Raw genomic sequence first — 15,686 nt, 5'->3', positions numbered from 1 at the left:
ACTTTTACTTTAGAAAAATAATAAAAACTGGTAATTATTAAAAATCAAATACAGATATTATTCTGAAGGAAGATTCTGAACAAAATTATTTTTTCCTTTGAGAAGAAACCAAGTCTGTAAAGGACATATTTAATCTTTGATATTATTATATTCATGTGGTATTAGTGCTTTTCCTCTTTGCTTTTGTCACTGCCATATAGAGACCTGAGAATGTTTTATTTTGCTTTCATTTTAACGCACACTCAAATAACCAAACATGATTCCAACAATGAATAAAACTACTCAACAGCTTATATCTTTTTATTTGAATAATGAACTAAAGTATTAAAGACATAATGTGAGATATTGTTGAAGACCCCCTTCCAGGGAACAACCAGATAAATATCTTTTGTCATAACACTTTTTGTTCCAGTCAGAGTGATTGACACCATGGGCCATGTCTGGCCTGCTACCTGTTTTTGTGTGGCCCACAAGGTAAGAATAGTTTTTACAGGTGACTCTTTGCATCAGTTTGATGATAGCCAGCACCAGTTAAGCAAAATGTTACTCCTAACAGCGAAACCTTCAGTCTTCTCATTGGTAGAACTATAATACAATAATGGTACTCAGTTATTAGTACATATATCTTAAATTTGTCAGAAATCTTGTGGAAATTTGATTTCTGTCCTAAGCACCTACCATAGTGTCTTCACATTGGTCTCTGGGCTCACAAAGCTAACCATATTTATTATCTGACCACTTAACAGAAGTTGGTGACTGCTGCTTAGAACTGTTCTAATCATGGGTGTACTCATGCTTTGATTTCTCTTATTGTCTTCTGTTTTCATGATTCAGATTTACCTGGCCTTCTATCATTTCTGTCATTTCAATTTATCCTCCTACTGTTTCTTTTTAAAAGAGGTCATAGTTCAGTTAAGAAATTTATTTCTGATACAAAGAGTAGAAGTAGCAAAATAAAATCTTGCCACTTTGAATTTTTGATTTGAGAGATGTGTTTTAGAATGGAAGAGTCTTAAAAGGATAGGTCTGAGATACAGTTAGAATGTTTAAGTCCTTGTAGAGTTTACGTGTTTCTTAAAGTATTTCCATATAGCACTGTAACATACTGCACTTACAATACCAAATCAGAAACTACATTGACATGGCCAACTGGGTGGATTTCTTTTCAAATGCAGTAAAAGCTTTTTCCTTTATGACTTTGCCTCAAAGAAATAAACAAGTCAGAAAACACAGTGTTCTTGACTTGGAGTTTTATATACTTTAAGAGGAATAGATGCTTTGTTCACATTTAATTCATTCAATTTTTTTTAATGTTTATTTATTTTTGAGAGAGACAGAGACAGAATGTGAGTGGGTTAGGGGCAGAGAGAGAGGGAGAAACAGAATCCCAGGCAAGCTCCAGGCTCTGAACTGTCAGCACAGAGCCCCATGTGGGACTCCAACTCAAGAGCTGTGAGATCATGACCTGAGCTGAAGTCGGACGCTCAACCGACTGAGCCACCCAGGTGCCCCAAATTCATTCAATTTTTATTGAACACCTGTGTTAGATCTAAGCAGTGTGTTAAATCTGAATATTTAAAAGGAAAAATCCATGCTTTCAAGAAGCTCGTGTTCTGGGGCACCTGGCTGGCTCAGTTGGTAGAGCACACAACTCTTGATCTCAGGGTTGTGAGTTCAAGCTCCATAATGGGTGTACAGATTACTTAAAAATAAAATCTTAAAAAAAAAAAAAAAAAAAAAAAAAGAAGCTCCTGTTGTAGAGGGGGATAATGATGGGTGAATTTGAAAGAGAAGGCCTGGTATTTTGGGCCTACTTAGAGGAATCATTGTTGAATGGGAAGTATGCATCCATATAACAGTTTGTAGCTGGGGGAAGCAGGTTGTTGCAGGTGTGGGGGCATTTATCAGTTTGAGGCTTTTGATTGCTTTTCTTTACTCACTGATCTCAAAGAAAAAAATTGCCTCTAGAGGTTGAGGGAAGGACCTTTGAGGTAAGTGACTTATAGTGGGAGAAAAGACCAACTAGAAATAAATAGGATTCCTGGGCGGCGCTGAAGATGGAGCAAAGATGAGGGGATACCATAAGTATGTAATGGTTCTAAACAACAAGGTGATGTCACTCTTCTCCGGTAGAAGTCAGCAGTCCAAAACAAAGAAGGTGATTGAAGTAACACATTATGGGTTTTGTTGAATAGGTATTACCTAAGGAAAAGGGGCAAGAAATGTGAGAGTGGTTAAAATAATATATCATGCAATCTAAGCTGGATAGAAAAGAAAGTAAAACCTAGAGTGATTTTACAGGGAGAATAAGAAATGAGAATAAGGAACTCAAAGTTTACGAACAATAATAGGGAAGTGAATGATTTGAAAGGACAAGTGTGTAGTGGTCAAGGAGGAGGAAGAGTTACAGAAGCCTAGGTCTTGAGTGTGACCATGGTTAGGAATCACATTAGTGAAATGCAGGTGGATATTGGAATGAGGAAATTGAGGAACTATGAAATTGTAGTGTTGAAGTGGAGGGGGGGGGTGGTCTTCACACGTTATCATTCAGGATATTGGCAGGTTTTAAGTGGAGAGAAAGACTGTAGGCAAACACTAGAATCTTCCATGAATATGCCAGGGTGATCAGTCTTAGTGGCTAAAATACAGAGTCTAAAATACAGAGAAAGTGATAGTATCACCTGATACCCTGCATCTCAAAAGATGTGAGATTTATACTAAAGGGTGGAAAGTGTAAGTGACCAGAAGTTGGCAAGAATGAAAGGCATGGTGAAAGTTACTTATCTTAAGGTTCTGAAAAAGTTCTAGCGTAAGATTACTTTGGCATGATGTAAAAACAGTTAAGGGATTTCTGGCCTAGGCTGGTGATTAAAATTACTGCCTGGAAGTAGGTTGCTGCAGACTGCTTGGGTTGGCTTACCTTCCCAAGTCTACAACAGAAATCTATAGATATTCCTAGGAATTTGAATCACATTCCACAAACAAACAAAAACTAACTTTCTGGTTCATTAGCTGTTGAGCAATGCCACAAAGTAATTAAAGAAAAAAATTCTCGAACCAGGTAATGAAAACAAGGAAAAGCTGAAGACAAAAACTCGATTCCAATTGTTCATATTTGGTTTTGTGGTATTTAGTTTGGATATGAAATTAAAGTATGGTAAGAAGCCCAAAATAAGGACTAAAAATTAACAGTGTTTATGCTACTTTTGCATAAGTGTTCAAACTGACCACATATGGGTATTCCAGGAATTTCATTTTTTTCTGTTCGCTAATTTTAGGTGCTTTTAATTCCTTTTGAGTAGGTATAGTCATTTTCTTTTAATTGGCAGAAAACAATTTGTGATTTGATCTTGTATTGCACAAACTTCTGTATGGTGATATATAATAGACAAATGGATTAATTTTTAAGCCTTAGATCTGTCTTAGTTGCCTAATTGAAAAACTGTAACAGCTGTTAAATCTTTACCTTTAATTGTATGTTGCATAGGAGGATATATAGTGTTGAGTTTATATTAGATTTTTAATTTTCCTTGCATTTTGATATAAAAAATATCTTGTAAGCACTTTACTTAAGTAAAGCTATATAAAGTATCATGTTTAATGCAAGGATGTAATTACAAGGCTTCAGGGTAATCTTTTTTAACTCAAAATAACTCACTTTGTCTTCACCTTCCTTTCCCCCATACATAATGAACAATATTGGAATTGGGAAGATTATTCTGAATGCAAAAACTTGGATGAAATAATTTATATATTACCATGTGGTATATGTATTGCTGAAGTGAGCACTGTTACCATGCTGATTTTTGTAGGAAACTGCACACAGTCACCTTTCTACCCTGTTGTAATTGTTAGATTCTTACCAGGAACCCTTCTGGTAACAAGACACATTACCTTTAAGGAAGAAAAGATACATGATGAATATTGTAAAGAAATACTAGAATCACAGCCTACTTCTTAATGTAGCATTTAATGCTGGTGGCATTGACCAGTCTTAACTTAATGAATGTTATTCCTAAAGAAAGTTATAAACAAGTAGTAGCTTTTCATAATACTGTAAAATATAGTGGATTTTGTTTTTGTTTTTTGTTTGTTTTCCTCTAGTTATGTTCATATCAGATAATGAAAGTTTTAATCCTTCATTGTGGGAGGAACAGAGGAAACAGCGTGCTCAAGTGGCATTTGATTGTGATGAAGACAAAGATGAAAGGGAAGCACCTCCCCGGGTGAGTCCTGAAGAGAAAAACCTGATTGTTTTTCCCTCTTCCCTTTTTTAAATGATTTATTATTATTTACTTATATTCTAGAGATAAAGAATTCTGTTTTGAACAATTTTTTCTTTATGAGATTGAGAGTGTGACAGTGACAAGTAGTGAATAATACATTTCCAAGTTACTCATGAATGTAATTATTTTTACCTTATGTAAACTAGCTGAATCCCAGAAAGTGACATTAGGCTGACTTTGGAAGTACTTGGTTCTTGGCATATAAGATGTATATAATTGTAGGAGGTTTATATATGTCTGGGTAAATACCAGAAAACAACTGTTTGAAAGCCTAGCGATGGTATTGGCAATATCCACACCATAAATCTTAAAATGGAATATATTTAAGTCTGCTAAAAAAAAGTTTCAAAACATTAGTTAAATCTGTAACTATAAATTCTTTTACTGTTGATAAAACCATGCTTTTATTGTGTCTAAAATGCTTTCAATGGCCTATCCTCTGTTTTTAAAGCTACCCCAGGAGCCAGATAACCAATGTAATTAAGATGCATTGTAGATTAAATTTTGAGGTTGATGTTAAAATATTTATCCATATTTCAAATTTCATTTATTTTATTTCCCTAGGAGGGAAATTTAAAGAGATATCCAACACCATACCCAGATGAGCTTAAGAATATGGTCAAAACTGTTCAAACCATTGTACATAGATTAAAAGATGAAGAGACTTATGAAGATTCTGGAAAAGATTTGAAACCACATGAAGATCAGCAAGTTGTAAATAATGATGTGGGTGTGAAGGTTAGAAAACTCATTTTAAATTTTTTTTTTTTTTTAATTTGTTTTTAGAGATAGAACAGGAGCAGGGGAGAGGGGAAGAAGGAGGGAGAAAGAATCCTCAACAGGCTCCACGCTCAGTACGGAGCTGACATGGGGCTCGATCCCACGACCCCAGGATCATGACCTGACTTGAACCCAAGAGTCTGACCCTCGACCAACTGAGCCACCCAGGCACCCCAGAAAACTCATTTTAAAGAAATTGACTAGGGGCACCTGGGTGGTTCATTCAGTCGAGCGGCCGACTCTTGATTTCAGCTCAGGGTCATCATCTCAGATCATGGGATTGAACCCCACGTCGGGCGCTACACTGACAACACAGAGCCTACTTGGGATTCTCTCTCTCCCTCTCTCTCTCTGCCTCTCCCCTGCTCTCATTCTCTCTCTCCCTCTCTCTTTTTCTCTTTCAAAATAAGTAAGTAAACTGAAAAAAAAATTAAAAATAAAAGAATTGACTAAAACTTATTTCAAGCACTTTAAAACTTTAATAATTTATATAATGATTCTTTTTGTATAATGTCCTCCCAGATTTAGGCTGTTCCCGGCTATTTGAAGTAAGAGCTGGAATAATTAGCAAACTCTCTAATTGCTATTCTTACCACTTCAGTATGGTTATAGGCTTTCCAGATGGGCAGGATAGCATCAACATAACTTTTAAAAAATCTTGTCTGAATAAAAAATAAGATAACGGGGGCGCCTGGGTGGCGCAGTCGGTTAAGCGTCCGACTTCAGCCAGGTCACGATCTCGCGGTCCGTGAGTTCGAGCCCCGCGTCGGGCTCTGGGCTGATGGCTCAGAGCCTGGAGCCTGTTTCCGATTCTGTGTCTCCCTCTCTCTCAGCCCCTCCCCCATTCATGCTCTGTCTCTCTCTGTCCCAAAAATAAATAAACGTTGAAAAAAAAAATAAGATAACGAATATCCTTAAATTTATTGTTATGGAAATACTGTTTTTCCCCTGAGAACATTGACCCACCCTACCCAATTCTAATTTTAAATGTAATTGCTATGACAGACCATGGTACTTGCCTTGGGATGTTTCAGAAACCTAGACAAATCCTTAAAGTGTGTGTTCCTTTAATGGGATTTTCTTTCCCACATTATATCACAGAAACAAAAGTTTTACCACATCACTAGAGTTGCTATATATTGTACATTCAGCAGAAAACAATCTAACCATCTTGATTTTGACCTTGCTGAGCTAAATGACTCACTCATGAACACCAGCTTTGCAGCCTTTGAGATGAAATGTAGCCTCAGCTAAATTGTAGAGTTTAATGTGGTTCATGAAACTTTGGTGACCCCCCGCTCCCCGAATGCATATTTATCTGTGAGTGCTGCAGATTTCCATCTTTAAAGTTTCCTTGATTTATTCAGAATAGGAAGATGTTAAAATATTTATTTTTTTTAATAATCTCTACGCCCACTGTGTATCTCACACCCACAACCCCGAGATCAAGAGTCACACTCTCTTCCTACTTAGCCATCCAGGAGCTCCTACTTTTAAATTCTAATCTGAACTGTAGTAAAAAAATAGATACAAAGCTTTAAGGAATATGAATTCTTTATCTTTTCTTTTACTTAGACTTCAGAAAGTACCACTCCAGTGAGAATCAAAGCTGATGAAAGAGAAAAGTATATGATAGGAAACTCTCCACAGAAGACCAGTGAATCTGAAGCTGAGATTAGTCCTGGAAGTCAACCAGTGACTGCAAACACGAAAGCTTCTGAGAACTTGAAGCATATCGTTAATCATGATGATGTTTTTGAGGTATGGCTTTGTGATTATTCTCTGGAACAATTAGTTGTTAACAACTGTAAGAATTTAGTATTTCATCGTTGCTAACTAAAGATAGAAGAAAACTGATACTGAAAACAAAATATGCTAACTCATTTGCCATAAAGAAATCTCATGATGTGTGCTATAGTATCTCTCATTTATCACTTTGAACTTAAAATTTTCTACCTGCATTGCACTCAGATGTTTACTGTGTAAATTAGATCATGGTGGTTCTATTCTAATTCTTTAAATACATAATAGCAGTTGCTTAACAATGAAACTTAACAATGAAAAGGTTACCATTGGTGTATTTAAATTATTTCACTCGTTAAGCATTTATCATTGCTTAATTGCGAAGTATTTTTTTCTTGAATGTCTGCGATTTTTAAAATTTCAGTATAGTTAGCATACAGTGTTATATTAGCTAAGGGTGTACAATATAAAAAAAAAGTTTTTTTAAATAAAAGGGACCCGGGGCACCTGTGTGGCTTAGTCAGTTGAGCGTCCGACTCTTAATTTTGACTCAGGTTATGATCTCACACTTCATGTGTTCAAGCCTCACATCGGGCTCTGCGCTGCAGCATAAAGTCTGCTTGGGATTCTCTCTCTCTCCCTCTCTCTCTCTAACCCTCCCCTGCTTGCACTCTCTCTCTCGCATGAATATTTTAAAAAAATAAAAGAGGGGCGCCTGGATGGCTCAGTCAGGCGTCGGACTTCGGCTCAAATCATGATCTCACGATTCGTGGGTTCGAGCCCCACATCGGGCTCTGTGCCTGACAGCTTGGAGCCTGGAGCCTGCTTTGGATTCTGTGTCTCCCTCTCTCTGTTCCTCCCCTGCTCTCTTTCTCAAAAATAAATAAAGATTAAAAAAATTTTTTTTTAAGATGAAAGAGACTAATATAAAAAAAATAAAGTGTACAATATGGTGATTCAACACTTCCATACACTATCTGGTGCTCATTATAACAAGTGCTCTCCTTAATCCCCATCACCTATTTCACCCATCCCTCCTTTGACCTCCCTTCTGGTAACCATCAGTTTGTTCTCTGTAGTTGAGAGTCTGATTCTCAATTTGTTTCTTTTTTTGCCTTTGTTCTGTTTCTTAAATTCCATTTATGAGTGAAGTCATATGATATTTGTCTTTCTCTGACTTATTTCACTTAAAATTAATACTCTCTAGGTCCATCCATGTTGTTGCAAATAGCAAGATCTCTTTCTTTTTTCTGTATACTATTCTGTTGTGTGTATATCTACTTCTTTATCCATTCATCTATCTACAGACACTTGGGCTACTTCCATATTTTGGCTATTATAAATAATGCCAAAAAACATAGGGGTGTATATATCTTTTCAAATTAGTGTTCTCATAGTCTTTGGGTAAATACCCAGTAGTGAAATTACTGGATCATATAGTAATTCTATTTTTAATTTTGGGGGGGAACTTCCATATTGTTCTCCACAGTGAGTGTATCAGTTTGCATTCCCAACAGCAGTGCAAGAGGGTTCCTTTTTCTCCCCATCCTCACCAATACTTGTTGTTTCTTTTGATTTTAGCCATTCTGACAGGTGTGGTGATACTCCATTGTGGTTTTGATTTGCATTTCCCTGGTGAAGAGTGATATTGAGCATCTTTTCATGTGTCTGTTGGCCATCTGTATGACCTCTTTGGAGAAATGTCTTTTAATGTTGTCTGCCCATTTTTTTTAATCTTTTTTTTTTTTTTTTTAATGTTTACTTATCTTTGGGAGAGAGAGAGACAGAGTACAAGTAGGGGATGAACAGAGAGAAAGGGAGACACAGAATCCTAAGCAGGTTCCAGGCTCTCAGTTGTCAGCACAGAGCCTGATGCAGGGCTTGAATTCATGAACCACAAGATCATAACCTGAGCCAAAGTCACACGCTTAACCGACTGAGCCACACAGGCGCCCCTCTGCCCATTTTTTAATCGGATTATTTGGGGGTTTTTTGATGTTGAGTTGTGTACATTTTTATATATTTTGGATACTAACCGTTTATCAGATGTTCATTTGCAAATATCTTCTTTCATTCAGTAGGTTGTCTTTTAGTTTTATTATTTGCTTTGCAAAAGCTTTTTATTTTGATGTAGTCCTAATGGTTTATTTTTGCTTTTGTTTCTCTTGCCTCCAGAGACATTATCTAGAAAAATGTTGCTATGGCCAATCTCAGAGAAATTACTGCCTTTGTTCTCTCCTAGAATTTCTCACATTTAGGTCCTTTAATCCATTTTGAGTTTATTTCTGTGTATGGTTTAAGGAAGTGATTCAGTGTCATTGTTTTGCATGTTGAAGTCTACTTTTCCCAACACCATTTGTTCAAGAGACATTCTTTTTCCCATTGGATATTCTTTCTTGCTTTGTTGAGGATTAATTGACTATATGACTGGGTTTATTGCTGGGTTCTTTTCTCTTCCGTTGATCTATGTTTCTGTTTTTGTGCCAATATCATACTGTTTTGATTACTGCAGCTTTGTGGTATATCTTGAATTCTGGGATTATTCTACTTCCAGTTTTGTTCTTCTTTATTTTATTTTGTTTGCTTTGTTTTAAGTAGGTCCCATGCCCAGCGTGGGGCTTGAATTACCAACCCTGAGATCAGGAGTCACATGGTCTATCACCTGAGTCAGCCAGTGCCCCCATTCTTCTTTTTCAAGATTGCTTTGGCTACTTTGGGGTCTTTGAGGGTTCCATACAAATTTTAGGATTATTTGTTCTAGTTCTTTATAAACTGCTATTAGTATTTTGATATTGATTACATTAAATCTATAGACTGCTTTGGGTACCGTGGACATTTTAACAATATTTGTCCTTCCAATCCATGAGCATGGAATATCTTTCCATTTGTTTGTGTCATCTTCAATTTCTTTCATCAGTGTTTTGCAGTTTTTAGAGTTAACCTCCTTGGTTAAGTTTATTCTTAGGTATTTTATTATTTTTGGAGCAATTGTAAGTGGGATTATTTTCTTAATTTCTCTTTCTACTTCATTTTTAGTGTATAGAAATGCAACGGATTTCTGTATATTGATTTTATATCCTGTGGCTTTCTGAGTTCATTTATCAGTTCTAGTAGTTTTTTGGTGGCATCTGAGACTTTAAAGAGTCTTCTGGTGGATCAATAAAAGCTGTGACTTTTTTTTTTAACAGCTTGATTAAGGTATAACTCACATACTATATAATTCACCCATTTAAATACAGGGTACTATTCAGTGACTATTGGTATACTAGAAGTTGTCCATCCTTCACTACATTACTTGTAGAACATTTGTTACCCCAGAAAGAAATCCAATACTTCTTAGCCATTTCCCCACAACTTCTCTGTACCCCTGAGTCCTAGACATCTTATCTACTTTATCTGCCTCTGTAGATTTGGCTGTTGTTGGCATTTTATATTAATGATGTAATCATATGATAGCTGGTCTTTTGTAACTTTTCTTTAACTTAGTATTTTAGATTATCCATATTATAACATGTATCAATACTGTTTTATTATATTGGTTCATTTTTTTATGTATCAGTTCACTTTTATGTCAGTAATACTCCATTGTAATTGTTAACAATGGATATTTTGGTTATTTCCGCATTTTGGCAATAGTGCATAAAGCTATTGTGAATATTTGTGTACAGATTTTTGTGTCGGTGTATATTTTCTTTTTTGTTAGATATATGCCTAGGAGAGGAATTGTTGAATTGTATGGTTACTCTGTGTTTACCCGTGTGAGAAACTGCCAGTTTTTCATAAGCGGCCACACCTTTTGTTTGTTTGCATTCCCCTCATATGCTGGTGGAAGTCATGTAAAATAGTAAAGCTCTAACTTTACAAAATAAAATTCTGGAGGGTTTTTGATTTATAGCTACATTGTCCACTATGTATCCACTAGTTATAAGTGGCTATTTAAACTTAAATAAAGAACTTTGCTTCTTAGTTTTACTAGCCTACATTTTAAGTGGTCAATAGCCACATGTCTAGCTAGTTAGTGTTTACCAAGTTGAACTGCACAGATAGAGCATTTCTGTCATTATAGAAAGTTCTGTTGGAGAATAGTATACAAATAGTGATACTGTGGGTTTATAATAGCCTCTTTATTCCTGAAAACTTAAATGCATTCAAAGCACATCTGTCTTCAGGGTTATCCTTTGAGCTAGTATTTACTACCAGAAAGAAACTTCATGGTTTGTAAATGTATTTTGAATGGATCACATCTTTCAGTACACTTATTATATACATTGAACCTAATATAACAAAGTCTGTGAAAAGGTTATAAGGTTTGTCCCAGTGTACTTAATACTTCATTTAGTACAATTCTGTGTGTGAGGCATTGTGTTTGGAGCTTTGGTGGCAGAATGGATAAATGGGTATATAGAATATAATTAGGGTTAGACAATGCTGAGTGTATAAGAAAAATACTAAGTAATAAAAATATTAAGTGCTACATAAATTTAGAAAAGAGATACTTTCTGGCTAGGAACAACCAAGAATGCTTTAGGGTGAAGGAAGCATTTAACCTATACCTTGGAATAGTTCATCTAACAGAAATAGGAGAACTGAATAAAGTATGAAAGGAATAATGGTAGCATAAGAGTGGTGTTTGAGAAATATAGAAAAGAACATGTTTTATCTAGCTGAGCATATCAGGGTGGTGGAATGAAACAAAATTAGTACAGTAGATTGGGTCCTGATGATGAGGCTCTTGAAAGCCATGCTATGAATTGTTGTATAGTCTTTGAGGAGTCATGAAGGCCTTTTAGCAGAGCATTACTTGTGATAGAGCTATGTATTAGGGTTAGCTGGCAACAGCTACTGAATTCTCCCAAGCTTGAGGGCTTTTTGAATAATAGTAGTAGACAATGTGGACTGGAACTTAGTTGTCCAAATGTAAGAGATTTAGTATGGAAATATTCCTGACTGTAAGGAATGGGGGAGAGGGGACAGTCACATAACCATGTTTGAACGGATGATGATGCCATCAACTGAGGTGGGGTGTTAAAAGAACAAACAGGCTTAGAAGGTCTAGTTTGTTTTTGGATATGTGGAATTTGAACACTTAACAGGTATCTTTAGCTTAGAAGAGAAACGAAAACGAGATTATAAATCAAATTATCTACATTACACATAATCATTGAAGAAAATGCAATATCCAAGGGGAAAGAGTAAGAAAGGCAAAAATAAATGCTAACTGCAGGAGGATTCATTGATTTGAGCACAAAAGACAGAAAGGTAGGAGGACATCGAGGAGGCTACAGCTCCCAGACACCCAGGTGTAGTATAATTCATGAAGAAGGAAGTCTGCTCAGCAGTTGAAAGTACTGCACATGTCAAAGATTAGGACAAACCATTTGCCCTTCTTTCTTTTGCTCTCTCGTTTTTTGCATTCATTTTATCATTAAGTCCTGTTAGTGCCAAAATTTCTTTCAAATTCTTTATTTCTTTATCAGCTGTCATCACTGCCATTGGCTAAGGACAGATAAAGTTTTTTCATTAGGACTGTTAGGATAGCTAGATCCCTTTCTGCCGGTTTCTTTCTCTTCCCATATATTCTTAATACCAGAGTTACCATTTTATTTTTGTATTTTTTAAATGTTTATATATTTTTGAGAGATACAGCATGAGTGGGGGAGGGGCAGAGAGAGGGAGACAGAATCCAACGCAGGCTCCAGGTTCTGAGCTCTGAGCTGTCAGCACAGAGCCCAAACCTTGACACAGGGCTTGAACCCAAGAACCGTGGGATCATGACTTGAGCCGAAGTCAGATGCCCAACCGGCTGAGCCACCCAGGTGCCCCCAGAGTTATCATTTTAAAAGATAATCTCATGTTGCGAGTTCCTGGCTTGGCAACGTCCAATAATGACCAACACATAATTTCCTACTCAGTCCAACCTAACTTGTCTGTCTCCTGCCAGTTATCTGAGCTCCAACTACATGGAGTTGACATGCTTTACATACCTTCTCTTATTTCCATGCTTTCCTCTGTTCAGAATGTCATTCCTGTCTTACCTCACCCTTCACTTCTCTTACTTCCACTTTTACTTTGTCTGACTATTCTAATTAGAAGTCTCTTTCCATTGTAGTACAGTCCTACAAATGGGATTTGGCAAACTATGTATGGCCTGTGGCCTATATCTGGCCCACTGCCTGTCTTTTATATGGCTTGCAAGCTAAGAACAGCTTTTATGTTATTAAAGGGTTGAATAAAAATCAAAAGAATATTTCACAACATGTGAAAAATTAGGTGAAATTCAGTTTTTCTGGCACATAGCCACAGTCATTTGTTTATATGTTGTCTGTGGCAAAGTTGTGCTACAGTGACAGAGTTGGGTAGTTGAAGAGACCTTTAGGGCCCTTGAAGTGTAACATATTTATGATCTGGCATTTTTACTGAAATAGTTTGCTGACCCTGGTCCATGTCTTTATTATGTCACTTGTGAGTACCTAAAAGTCTTAGTACTTTTAACAGAACAGTTTTTAAGAATTTTTATTTATTTTCATCCTTAACTATGAATAATTTAACGTGCAAAAGATTTGTTTTTATATAGAGAGTATGCGCATTGTTAAAATTTTTGTATAAATGTTTGTTCACTACCAGCCCCTCCTCCCTCCCCTGCACCCCCTTTCACTTAGTAGCACTCAGTGGCAGATAATCTGGGATAGTTGCCAAATATTAGAGAAAAATTCATGGAGATTAATAAAAAACTCTGTCTTCAAATTGGGCAAAAATTGCCATGAATTCATTTTAATAGAAGAATACATCAGTCCTTCTGATTCCTTGGAACCTGATAATTTTAGAATAAATTTGAGAAATTCGGAAGGGACTTTTTTTGGAGCACCTTTGCTAAACAAGTTTTTCTAAGACAGGGATTATGTTTTATTCATTTTTGTATTTGTAGCACTTGACATAGTAACAGCACATAGTAATCATTAATACACTTGAATTAAGGCCTACCACGGAATTTTATCCCATAGCCATTCGACATACATTGTTAATAATTACCTTAGTTTTATTGCCATATCTTGAAAAATTTAAATCATATACTAGTTTTAGTCAATATTACCATAAAAAAGTTTCATCCATGTTCTAAATATTCTTTTCTCTTTGAAGTTCTTATGAGTTAATATGTATTCATTTAAAGAAACCAAAATTTATTTAAATATTTTCTTTCTTTTTTCTTTACATTAGGAATCTGAAGAACTTTCTTCTGATGAAGAGATGAAAATGGCAGAGATGCGACCACCATTAATTGAAAGCTCTATTAACCAGCCAAAAGTTGTAGCTCTTAGTAATAACAAAAAAGGTTAGATATTGAAAGCACTAGGAATAGAAATGGGCTGGATTTATCAAATTTATAAATTTTTTTTGAAATAAATTTCACTAAATATCATTATGTTACTTAAAACACTTTTTAGAAACAATTTTTAAAACATGCTTTTTTAAAAGTTCTGTTCCTAATCTTCCTAGTTTTTAAAGAAGAATATTGTTAGATTTTTTTTCTCTTCCCTCATACAAGTTTACTTATAAGGTCATGGGCTTCACAGGCACACAAAACTGGATTATGATTCCATTTCTGCCACTTACTTACCATGTAATCCTTGAGCTACTTAATTCTATCCATATGAAGTTACCTGACTTGACATACACTGAGGCTAATGAAGGACTTTATGAGTATCAGATGTACTAGATTATTCATTGTACTCAGATCTAGCACTGTATCTGATGTAGAATAGCTGCTTATTGTTATTTTTCTGTCCTAGAACTCTTTTTTAAACCATTCCCACACCCTAGTCATTTTTCATGTAACATAGAATCTCAGGCACTTCTTAGAAATGAAAGGGAATTTGAAGGGTATCTATCCTTTCCTTTCATCCTTGTCTCACTCCTCCCCATAAGTGCCTGAACTGGTCTGTAGTATCTCTACCAAATATTTATCCAGCCTTTTCCTTTATGGCATTAATGAAACTTACTATCCAGCTGGCCCTTAGATAGTTTAGGTTTCATGATACTAGTGGTAGTGATATTTGAGTACTTACTAGTTGCTGCTTATTACTATGCTAAATATTTTACATATTACTTTCTAACTGTCACAATGAGGTAGAAGAAGAGGAATATGTCTAGGAAAGAACTTACCTGCCATCTTGTTTAACGATATTTTAAAAATTAAAAACCCAGCACCCAAATACCTTAAAATTGAAGATCCTAAGCCCTATGTACTATTACTGCCAAGTGTAAACACAAATTCAGACTAATTGAACTGTGTTCCTTTTGGAACAAAAAAAATATTTTTAATTCATACAGTCTCCTATTTCTGTGTCTATATATACAGTTTCTATGATTTGGGTAGAATTGTATTAGTTAAAAACAGCCTTTAGGGTTGTAAAAATACTGTTATTATCTTCTTTTGTTTTGTTTTTAAGTAAGCTCTGTGCCCAACTTGGAGCTTGAAGTCCTGACGCTGAGTTCCACAGTCGCGTGCTCCACCAACTGAGCCAGCCAAGTGCCCAAGTTATTATCTTTTCATTATTACTTAAAAAAATAATACTTTTTAATGTACCTGTCTATAATGGAGTATAAATATTGTCTATTTCTGTTTATATAAAAAAAAAAGCCATTTCATATATTGATAGTTTATTTTTCATATGCAGTTCTTTGAAATGGCTTAAAAACAGGAAAAGAGAGCTGACCTTGTGAAAACTCCTTGATTGGTAATTTTTTTTAATTGACTGTATTGCTCATTTTTATTTTCAGGATAGATCAAAACGGTTGCATACATGTATGAAAGAATTTCTTCCCCGGATAAATTTACCTAAGCTGTGAACTATACTATTTATTCTTTATTATTATGAC

The 15,686-nt window shown here is 35.5% G+C and overlaps 1 protein-coding gene across 9 annotated transcripts in view; it reads left to right on the top strand.

The window, feature by feature from the left end:
• Positions 1-15,686, top strand: part of ERBIN (erbb2 interacting protein) — a 133,021-nt gene that overhangs the window by 97,864 nt on the left and 19,471 nt on the right. For all 9 annotated transcript variants that reach the window (XM_086699865.1, XM_086699857.1, XM_086699860.1 and 6 more), the window contains 4 exons: positions 4,105-4,226; positions 4,851-5,024; positions 6,642-6,827; positions 14,025-14,139. In XM_086699865.1, the coding sequence (XP_086555991.1) occupies positions 4,105-4,226; positions 4,851-5,024; positions 6,642-6,827; positions 14,025-14,139 (597 nt within the window). The remainder of the gene's footprint in view (positions 1-4,104; positions 4,227-4,850; positions 5,025-6,641; positions 6,828-14,024; positions 14,140-15,686) is intronic.

Source organism: Puma concolor, chromosome A1 (genome assembly GCF_028749965.1).
Source record: "Puma concolor isolate L17-30 chromosome A1, mPumCon1.1.hap2, whole genome shotgun sequence".
NCBI lineage: Eukaryota > Metazoa > Chordata > Mammalia > Carnivora > Felidae > Puma > Puma concolor.
The sequence above is the reverse complement of the archived record's forward strand: the minus strand, read 5'-3'. Positions and strand labels throughout refer to the sequence as shown.